Source organism: Saccostrea echinata, unplaced genomic scaffold, assembly GCF_033153115.1.
Source record: "Saccostrea echinata isolate AGI-Se365-2 ecotype Australia unplaced genomic scaffold, CSIRO_AGI_Sech_v1 ptg000002l, whole genome shotgun sequence".
Classification (NCBI taxonomy): domain Eukaryota; kingdom Metazoa; phylum Mollusca; class Bivalvia; order Ostreida; family Ostreidae; genus Saccostrea; species Saccostrea echinata.
The window spans coordinates 13,683,794-13,695,505 of NW_026889751.1; the positions used below are offsets into that span (position 1 = coordinate 13,683,794).

The 11,712-nt window shown below is 33.2% G+C and overlaps 2 protein-coding genes and 1 pseudogene across 2 annotated transcripts; 1 reads left to right on the forward strand and 2 right to left on the reverse strand.

Annotated features, from left to right (window-relative positions):
* The first annotated feature begins 366 nt into the window (after positions 1-366).
* LOC133200634 (uncharacterized) lies at positions 367-6,461 on the forward strand (annotated as a pseudogene).
* A 1,705-nt stretch (positions 6,462-8,166) lies between these two features.
* On the reverse strand, positions 8,167-8,661 carry LOC133178054 (uncharacterized). The gene has a single exon (XM_061312822.1). It carries the CDS (start codon positions 8,659-8,661, stop codon positions 8,167-8,169), a length of 495 nt encoding a protein of 164 aa, XP_061168806.1.
* Positions 8,662-9,156: 495 nt separating this feature from the next.
* Positions 9,157-11,484, reverse strand: LOC133178055 (uncharacterized). The gene is made up of 2 exons (XM_061312823.1): positions 11,310-11,484; positions 9,157-9,308 (listed from the first exon to the last, which is right to left on the reverse strand). The coding sequence occupies exons 1-2, from the start codon at positions 11,482-11,484 to the stop codon at positions 9,157-9,159; spliced, it is 327 nt and encodes a 108-aa protein (XP_061168807.1).
* Positions 11,485-11,712: the final 228 nt, after the last annotated feature.

Below are 11,712 nucleotides of genomic sequence, written 5' to 3' on the forward strand. Positions count from 1 at the left end.
TTCAGCACGAATAGGTGATATCACCTATTTGAATAGGTGATATCACCTATTCATTTCGAATAGGTGATATCACCTATTCGAATAAGTGATATCACCCATTCGAATAAGTGATATCACCAATTCGAATAAGTGATATCACCTATTCGAATAGGTGATATCACCTATTCAATTTGAATAGGTGATATCACTTATTCGAATAGGTGATATCACCTATTCGAATAGGTGATATCACCTATTCGAATAGGTGATATCACTTTTTGGCAGTAAATACCAAAACGGCGCCTCATACAGGTTTGTTTTGGAAACCCAGAAAATTCTGATTAATAAACTTCGTTAAGTTAAGTAAACGAAGTTTATTAACATGAAAAATGACGAGGAAGTCAAAAAATAGGTTATTTTTGGATTTTATTGCCGTTTTAACGAAATCGTCACGCTGACGCGTGACTCTATTATATAGGAGGAGCACGTGCTATTTCCACGTAATTTGTACGTACCGGTAAAGTGCATTTGATGAGTACCGAAGTAATACAAAAATGGCGGCGCCCATGGAGTCACGAAGACAGACACAGTCATGACAGTGCGTATAGTTATCCGCTTTAATTCCTTTAGAAAGAATGACAGAACCATCAACACCTCGTCGAATTTACTTCCACGGAAACATTTGTGTGATATGTGGGTTTTGTTTTGTCACGAAAGAGACAGACGGGGCTGGAAATATTATCGTAAAGAAATGCACAAACGTCAAATTAAAATTAACGAAGGACAGACTTCAGAGCATTGGAAAAGTGATAGGGTCGCTTGAAAACTCTGATATTGAGAAAAATGGTGTCTGTGTAAAGTGTTACAGGGCAGTGGAGAAGGTGATCAAGTTGCGCAATGAAGTACAAAGTTTAACGGAAAAAATGAAAGAGAGTAGTGAAAGAGTGAGTTTGAGTTTGCCTTCGCCTAGACGGGGTGTTTCAGAAAAACAGCTTTTGAGGAGCCCTGTCTCATTACAATCTACAAAAATTGTCAGATTTCCAACTGCAGTGTCAGCTATTATACCAGTAAAGATAGAGAAGTTCCATGATATTACTTGTACTTCAGCTATCAGACCAAATGAGGCATTTGAAATTAAGCCTTCTTCATCTGATGGTTTTACCATGAACAAGATGCAGTATTCATGTAAGTAAATTGATTTTATTATCTGCTGGTAGTGGTATACTGTGGGATTGACTCATGTGTTAAAATGTTTGCAAATTGTTGTAATTGTAAAATTATGAGAAAACATTCATAAAAAATGAATACCATCTGATGCTTTTCAAGTTAAATTCAGCTTATTTAAAAAAAAAAAATGAAACTTGCTTCTTCATGTTCTTGGGCATGTTAAAATAAACAGAATCTACCACTGACTATTGACAAGTATTGAATATTACTTAAATGTAGGTGTACCACTTGCGACTTCTGCCCTGTGTGATGTATTGACAGCTTCTCAACATGAACCTGGGAACCAACCAACCAGAAGGGCACTTTTTTCCTCTGAGGAGGAGGATTGGTATAAAATTGGTAAAATTCAGGTAAGATTTTTGATTAAGTTAAATTTTCTAGTGTGGTTAAATTTGAAGTTATTTTAACTTGTTGTAAATGTCTGTTTCAATTCATCATCATAATAATAATAGGATGAATTTATGCACTATTAGCATGATTAGACCTTTTCTCTTTTGGAACAGATATTTACATATTGAAAAGTTTTTACTAACACTTCATTGAATTGCTACAGTATAATTCTAAAAACCTGTTATTTACTTTTAAACAATGCAGGTAATGTTCTTGATGCAGCCTGATATATAAACAAGAAAAGGGAGGGGGAATAATATGAAGTATATGTATTATTGTCTCAAACATTTACTGCATTAGAAAAACTTGAATTGTTATTTCCTTGTTAATGTTCTTTTCTGTTACCTTTTTAGTTAAGCATGTTTTTATTCATTGATCAGATGCTGAATTTAAACAGGTTCTTGTGTCAACTGCAGAAATTTGGTAAGCTTGTGTAATGTTGATTTAATTCATTTTTTAAATTCACAGTATATATTGAGCATGCTAAAGTATGCATTTTTTAAATACACATTTTAAAAAATATTTTATGAAAGTGAAGATTATTATGGTTTAATGTTTTCTTTTAAACTTGAGGTATGAAATCTAGTTATATATTCATTTATTTTTGTGTAAAGGCACAGAGCTTATTGAAAAGTACAAAACTGTCTCTCCTTCATGTTTTAAATTAGATGATTGACTACTTCCAAAGTGGTGCGAAGTCAAAATGGATAGTAGATGAATATCAGAAAAAGTACTGTAAAGTGTTATTTCGTGACCAGGACGTTGAAGATAGTCTTTTGAAATTAATAGTTTCCATACATCCACAGTCAGTTGTGTCTGCAGCATCCAGTTTGATAAGTTTGGAATGTGAGAAAATTTGCAAGAGAAACTCTGGAGGAATTCTAAGAGACAAAACCCATGAAAATATAATGCAGTTTACATGGGACAAACTGCACAGAGAATTACAACTTAAGGCCCCTTATCTTTTGAAAGTGTTCTCTGCAGCTGTGTCACCCATTCCAGTATCAATATCTGACAGTAAATTATATCATGCATTGTTGGCAGCTGCAATATGTCTCCAAGGGAGAAGTCGAGAAATGACCGCTCTCCAGTACTTGATAGGCTTCATAATGTTACATGGCAGTTGTACTCAAAGGGTAAGGCTACAAAACTAGACTAATGCAGATGTACATTGAGTAAATCATGTGAATTTCTGAGTCTGCAACATTCATTTATATTTAAGCAATAGTTACCGCAATGATTATAATATAATTGATTATATTTTGACATTTAAAAAGACTTTGTTGCCATCATAATGTTTTATACTTTATTGTACATAAAGTGTAATTATATTTTAGGACATTGAAAGACTAAATTTCTAAACTTGGTTTGAAAGTACATCCACAGACCCTACGGATCAAGATGGAATCATGGCATGAGTTATTAGACAAACAGTTGCTAGAAATAAAGAATGACTGGGCACAGGGATTACCAACACCAAAATATCAACTTGTGGGTGACAACTGGGACCGAAATATAGTCCCATCATATCGTACAACGCAGCAGAAAACAGTGTCTGTTCATTTATTTAATGTAATTGGAGTCATTGACCGAGTTGTACCTCAACAGATAGGTGATGATTACATGTACATTTTAGATGTAGATGATCTTAATGCTACAGACTTTATCCCAAGTACAGGAGAACAGGAACTTCTTGCAAATGAAATATCTTTTTTGGTGGCCAATGCAGTTATTAACAACAACGAACAAATGAATAGCTTGCTAAGAAGTATTTATCCAGAACATTATGAACATGCCTATGTACAGTCACCTTGCAGGATTAAAAACAAAACAGGTTAAAAATATATTTTATCTAAAATATACCATATTTAAAGCTGAAATATTCTACATCTTTTTTTGAACCATTTGATTTTATATTCTTCAAAATTCAACAAGCTTACATTCTGTACAATAGAATATATTTTTAGGAGGTACAGTTTACAACAGGGTAATGGGTATACATTAATGCATCGAAAATATTGTAATGACATTGACCTTTTTCTTCATCAGTTTTCTTTGGGACTTTTTGACTGCGATGAAAAAAACACTGGTGATGTTATAAAGTTGTTGAAAGACCTCAGTGAAAAGTATGTTCCTATGAAGGATGATGATGTGTATGAACCAGTTTTCTTTGGAGGCAAGTACTACAATTTACATTCGTTTATAACTTTTATCAAGGTTTTCATTACTTTGTTTATATGTTAAGAGTTAATGAAAGCATTTTAAAATTATTATAATTTGATAGGATTGATTTTTTCTCATATTCCCACAATCATTTTTGTAAATAATTAAAAAAAAAAAAAAACGTATTGTATTTTTAGGCAAAAATAATTTAAATATAAATTGGCTAGATAAGAACTATTTCTTAATTTTCAATTTTGGATATTTTCAAAGGTGATAGACTCACTGATGAAAGGATACAAGCAGCCCAGTGTTCAATGATTAATGGAGAGAAGGCAATAGATCGCTTTAAGGGCTTTATATCAAAGATCGAAGATTTTCATCGATTGATGAATTTTCTTGAGGTAGTTCTTTCATGATATTTTAGCTACATAATGTCGTAAATATATTCCCTAGTATATTTTTCACTTGCTTTAGATTTGAGTGATTAAAAAAAATGAAACTGAATCTGTAGTACATGTCCATGAAATTAATGACTGATTAATAATTACAGGCCATTGTCAAATTAACCTACAGTACAGGGTCTGGAAAGGATTCAGGCACAGCATACTTCTTCAGAAATAAACTGAATGCGAGGGAAGTAAAAGCAGAAGTCAAGAACTCTTATAGACCATACAAAATGCTGTACAACACAATTTTTGATGCAATTTGCTGTTTGCTCTTCTTAAAAGAATTCGGATTGACAGATGGAACACAAACAATCCCTGTTCCAGATGACTTTCATGAGTGGTTACCTGAACAGAAAATTTCTTGGATGTGTGAAATTTGTCAGAAAATTGTAAGGAAATGGTTTTTCGAAGGAAGTGATTTACTGTCTGAAGTTAGAACTGTACTAGACAACCCTGAGCATCCAGAGAACTACTGGACAAAGAGTTTTAGTGAAGGAAGGTTTCGATGCCATTCCTGTGATAAGTCATATGTGAATGTTGATTCATTAATAACCCATGAAAAGGCCAAACATGGATATAAAGAGTCAACTAAAGACACAGCAACAAAAGATCTAGAAAAAGATGACCTCTTTGATTACATTCTCTTAGTGTTTCGTTTATGTGCCTTACATAAGAATTTGGATTCTGCGGTAGATATGGCTGATGGTGCTCGCTCTGTTAGATCAGCAAAGTACGAGGCTCTGTTGTACAATAAGACAGGTAAAACTAAATATCTTATTGGTAGCATCCATCTAACGAGTCTTACGTCAGGTACTCTTTCCTAGGATCAAACAGAAAGACTTGTACAGAACAGGTTTGTAAATGTGTCAGGTGGCAAGAACAGGAACATGGCTTTGGACGAATACGTCGAATTCATGAATAGAGAGATTAAAAGTGCCTCAACTGGACATCAAACTAAGGAAAGCCTAATTAAACACTCCAAAGATTTCCCTTTCTTGGTAGAAAGTGTACAGCATTTTGATGACATGTGTGATATTCGAGGAAGGAAAGGTTTTCATCATGTGCCATCATATTGTGAAAATAGTAGTTAATGAATTAATTTCCATCCAGGCATTTGAAAAACAACCTGGTCGTCAATTCCAGTGCAGAAAACTTTCACAGAACAGAAATCCGTTCTTTTTAAGCTTCAAAAATTTTCCTTTAATGGTATTGCGACATAAACCATCCTTGCCATTCCGAAGACTGCGAAATAGAAGAGTGTGAATGTTATGTACCTTTAATTCACATATTGATTAATAGTTTTATTAGCTCACCTGAGCTTTCAGCTCAGGTAAGCTTTTCTGATCACCCGCCGTCCGTCTGTCTGTCCGTCCATCCGTAAACTTTTCACATTTTCAACTTCTTCTCAAGAACCACTGGGCCAATTTTAACCAAACTTGGTACAAAGTATCCTTTGGTGAAGAGGAGTGTAAATTGTGAAAATAAAGGGCCAAGTCCCCTTACAAGGGGAGATAATCAAGAAAAGACAAAAATAGGGTGGGGTCATTAAAAAATCTTCTTCTCAAGAACAACTGGGCCAGAAAAACTGAAACTTATTTGGAAGCATCCTGGGGTAGTGTAGATTTTAAATTGTTCAAATCATGACCCCGGGGGGTAGGGCGGGGCCACAATAGGAAATCCAAGTTTTACATTGAAATATATAAGAAAAGTCTTTAAAAATCTTCTTCTCAAGAACAACTGGGCCAGAAAAACTGAAACTTATATGGAAGCAGTGTAGATTCTAAATTGTTCAAATCATGACCCCTGGGGGTAGGGGGGGGGGGCACAATAGGTATTACAAGGGGAAATCTGGTAAAGAACAGCATGGCCAAAGTTACTCAAGTGAGTGATGTGGCCCATGGGCCTCTTGTTTGTTAAATTGAGATCTTTCTTTATGATTTTGGTTTAGTTAATGAATTGAATGCCTATCTTTAATGGATTTGGATATTGCTTCCATTTACAATCAAAATCATTAATTTTCTTAAATAAACCAGATGTACATATATATTTTCTTCTAGACTTCATTTGAGTATCTGCTACATATATGAAAAATTATACAGGTCAATAGCTACTGTATATGATAAAAATCAGTTACACCATTTTAATAAACTAATAATGTCAATCTTGCATCAGTTAGCCAATTAAGCCTTTAAAGACAGTTAATTTGCTGTAATCATGGTAATTTTGGAAGCATTTGAATAAAATTTTGACTGGTAATTGTTGGTTTCTGTTGTTTACAATGGAAAGGCAAACATGTAAGATTATTTAAAAAAAAACATTAAGGAGATCATGTGTGTTAAACAAAAAAGACATGGCTGCCTCCTTTAAAGCTTTCAAGCTTTAAAATCTAATTTGCAAAATATAAAATCTCCCCATACTGGGTCTGATATCCCCTGGCAACTATCAAACATTTAATTTTTCAAGGATGGTCTTAATGAAACATAAAATACATCAAGAAACATAAAATACATTGAAGTGGGATGTCACCTATTGAATCGCAACTCACCTCTCTCACAGAGAGGTCATGACAAAACCTCTCTATTATACTGTAGTGTTCATTTTTTGTCCCCCACTTTCATGAAAGTGAGGGGACATTAAATCCTGTGCGTCCGTCTGTCTGTCACAAAAACTTTAACCTTGGTCATAATTTTTGAATGACAAGAGATGGGGCTTTCATATTTCACAAGTACATAACCTGTAACAATGCCTTTCCAAATAAACTATGATTTTGACCCCTTGACCTACTTTTCAAAAATTTTTTGTTTAATAACTTTGATTGAGAAGAGAAAGGGCTTTCATAGTTGAAATGTTGAAAGATGTTTCCAAGCATGCTATTATTTTTTGCCCCTTGCCCTAATTTTAAATATTTTTAACTTTTATGATTACTTGAATGACATGATAGTGTGTTCATATTTGACACAATATGCCATAAATAATGATATCCCATCCACTAAGACATCAAAAGCGGGGGACCACAATTCTTTGAATTTGCTTGTTAATTTCCAATGACTGGAAAACAGATATATATATATACCTATTATGTCAGTGCCCTTGAACATGCCAAAACTGACCTTTGCTGAAATTTAAGTCATGACACTTACAGGGCAAGAGCAATCTTTGTGTCCAGAATGAATTTCCAGTACATGCATTTCTCCATTAGAAAAATTCTGTTCTGGACATGGTTCCATAAACAAACAAGATGGTTCCCAGAATTTCTACAGAGTTTCACTGATTATTGATATTGTGATAGAAAACTCTCTATTGTTGAGAATTAAGCTATATAAATGATTTTATATTTATTTATTTTATTCACTACATCTCATATATATGTATACATTTGCCAAATTTTTTTGTCGGAGAGTATAAAAAAAATGAAGGTGGATTGTCACTTCCTGAATAAAAAGTATACTATACATAAATTAAATTTTGAATCTGGCACTTCTCATATTTTACATGCTTATTTTTGTGCACAATTATCAAAACATCTCAGCAGTTCTTGGTCAAACATAATCTCTGCATTTGGAAAATTTTCAACATCATCTACAATATGCATCTCGTTCTTTCATCAATGTCATATTTAGTTCAAACAACACAACAAGAAATCATTAGCATGAATTGGATTTATATCCATTATAACATGCTTAACCAACAATTGGCACAAGATTTACATCTCCACATCAATAATTTCTTTTGTCTTTTTATCAACATATTTAGTATGAACAACATTATAATATCAAAGCATTGCCATTATTCATGTTACTTCCTACACAACATGCTTAAACAAATTTTGCACAAAATTAAAGTGGTCGTATTGATATAACATTTTGACAGTTCTGGATGTCAACCATCATCTAAAGAAAACCTTTACAAACAACTATCTTAACAAATATATCAACAATTGGTTTATACATACATGTATATATTAGTCACTATCTGATTCTGAATTTTCATCTGGTGAATTTGTGTTTAAAGTGTGGCTATCTATATCTAAACTTTCTAAATATGGCATTTCACATTTTTTACATAAACATTTCTGAGCACAATTATCACAACATCTATGCAATTCCTGATCAAACATTACCTCAGCATACATAAAATGTTTCATAATATTTTTTCTACGACATGCATCATCATTAATAATTCCTTTCATATTCTTATCAACATGTCCTATTTTGTAGGAACTACATAATAACAAAGCACTGGCATTACAACCATCACGACCCGCTCGACCTACAATCTGCACAAGATCTACAACATTTCTAGGTGGTCCATATAATATTATGTTTTGACAGTTCTTTATATCAACCCCCATACCAAGAGCACTGGTACAAACAACTACTTTAAGAACACCTTCAGATGAACTGAGATCAGTCACTATTTCCATTTTTTTCTTATCACTGGTTTCAGAATGAAACATTTCTATAACACTGCAATCTGGTAGTTCCTTTTTAAAATAAGTAAATACTCTTGCGACATCTTGAATGCTGTTACAATATATTAATGTTCGAGGAAAATGTTCAAAATTTTCATGCAACTCATCTATAAGCCAAAATAAAGACGGTTCCATGGTTCTACCTGTTCTGAAAACACTGTACTTGATGTTACCCTTATCTGGAGAAACAATTATGTGTTTTGCACCCTCCATACTTAAAGCTTGAAGCACTTCCTTGAGAATTTCAACTGTACAAGTTGCACTGAGAGCAAGCATGGAAGCTTCTGGAAAGATGCTTCTTACTTCTCCAAGGTAACGAAACCAGCGCCTAAATACCTTTTCATGTTCATTTTTGGAAAGTTCTCCCCTGAAATAAAGTACAAAAAAATTAAATGCTGCAAACTCAAAATGTTTCATTAGTGAGTGATAAATGGACATTTTTTTACTTAAGATGTAAATATAACATTTGTGCAGAATGAATTACCATGTAGAAACTGTATGGAACTCATCAACTACTATTAAGGAGACCTTTAGCTTCGATAAGGATCCTCTCCAATCATCATTCCCAACAAGATGCTCTGGTGAAGAAAATATGATGTCACATTCCTCCACTGCACAATAATCCTTTTGACCTTATTAATAATTGAAAATGATTAAAAATTAAATAACTAAATGTCCAGAAATTATATGTTTCTATTCAAATTTCACTTCTAGTGAACTAACAAGTGGTTATATTTTAATTTCCAACACATGAAACAATCACTATTGTCATGATTGTAAAACAGGGTCTGTTGGACAATATACAGGTATCATTTTACTGACAAAAAAATTCATCTATGTTGCAGCTTTACATACAGTATATTGCCATAAGCGAGTCATAATTTTATTTTTCCACAATATATATTTTTTTGAAGGAAAATTTTTTATAAAAACTGATTGTGAGACCAATTTCCATTATTTTTCACTGAATTATGCAGAATAAAATTTTAATTTGGCATCCGGCATGTGATATTAATTACTGCAATGCCAACAGAAAAAAATTATTTTGAAATTATATAAAGAAACTGCAAAGATTTCTACATTTTATGGTGTTTCAGTCATTAAAAAGTGAGCAACAAATATCACTGCAATAATATTATTCTATGTAACTACAAACAATGTTATTGAAGGAGATATCTGACCATGCTGATCAGCACGGCAATTTAGGGGTCATATTCTTCATATTTAAAAAAATCCTTTAAATTAAAATGCTTTATAGTACTTAGCCCCGGAAATAAAAATAAATTTCATTAAACTTCTAAAATATTGTTAAGTATACAGGTATACTCTAAGGCGAACAGCAACAAAATTAAGAATGATGATAATCAATAGTGTTAAATCTAAAGCAAACTAGCATGGCGCGGCACCATGCCCTTTTCTCTCGGCGCCATGCCCTTTTTTCCTGCGCCATGCCCTTTTTTCCTTGCAAAAATAAATAAATATGCCTAGCAGAGGCAAGATGGACTAGCGGCTTTGTTTATTCAGTGCATGCTGATTAGCCCCTTTGTTTATTTAATGCACGCAAAGGTGTGAATTCAGGACAGGAAATCACTTCTCGCTTGAACGCACACAGCCACCTGGCCAGGTAACATGCCTCAGGCTGTCAGGGTATAAAAGATAACACTAGAAAATATCATTTGATTGCATTGATTATGCAAGAATTGGCCCAATGTCACAGATAGATTAATTTGTTAATTAAAATGTTACACATTTTAAATCAGGATCATTTTTTTTTAAATTGAAAGTAGAAAAACAGAGTTGATGAAGAAATGTGAAAAATAAAACTGCTGATAAATTAAGACTACTTACAATGTACACTGTACCAAAAAAAACTGAATATTATATGTGTGAAATGGGCTAGGAAACAACAAAGTATGAAGTTAGTTTCTTTCAACATGTTCAATGATTCTGTGTTCTAACTTTTTGAGTTGACACCCAGAGGCTCAATGTTTCTAAGCTAGAAAAAAAAGTTTTAACCAATTTATATATTATTTCAAGTTTAATTTTTTAGTATGATCACTTTTCACTTGACTTTGTTGGTAGATTATTTTCAAAATAAAGAGAATGCCCTCTACATTTATTATCCAAGTAGCCCCACCCCCTTTGCAAAATTTGTTCTGTTATTTACCTCATACACAAATAACAATATTAAAGTATGGAAAAAAATTCATACCCCAAACTAAAATAATTTGTGTGCAAGTGACAAAAAGATTCACACCTATTAATTTTTAAGCATAACCTTGATAATAATTTAACAATAATAATTTTAAGTACATAAACATGATAAAGAAAATGTTTATAATTTCAAAGACGTTAAAAAAAGTGCCCTCATGAAAACTTGTTGCGGCATAAAGTGCCCTTTTGATAATTGGATTACCATGCCTTTTTTAGGGTCTGGATTTAACACTAAATCAATTTACATTTTGAAGGACTGTCGTTGAGGGAGAATAAACCTTAAGTTTAATACCTTTATACATAACTTTAAGACCATTTCCAAATTTCTGTAAGCGAGCCACCTGGTCCTGCATCAGGGAAATGAGCGGGGAGCATACGATGATCTTATGGAATTCTTTTCCCAACTTGTTCGCAAACACCCTTCGCTACCTGGTATGGTAAAGACTTGCCATATCCTGTCGGTAACACGCCTACACAATCTTCGTTCCTAATAATCGATGTCAGGATGTCTAATTGCTCGCTTTTTAGTGCATCTAAACCAACATTTTCTTTAATTTCTTCAAACGCAGCTGATACTTCTTCTTTCGACGCCATTTTGAAACAATGTTACAACCAACTTCGTAACGAGTATTGTGATTGGTTAATAAATTTATCTTTCATGCAAATAATAAAGTTCATTCTGACGTCACGGAACATGACCCTCAATGGGTCGTTGTCAGATCTCTCTGCGCTTTGCGCTATGAAGAGATCTGTATTTTAATCAGATTGATTTTGGTCATAACTAAACATAGTCCTTTAAATCATTAGAAATAATTACGTACT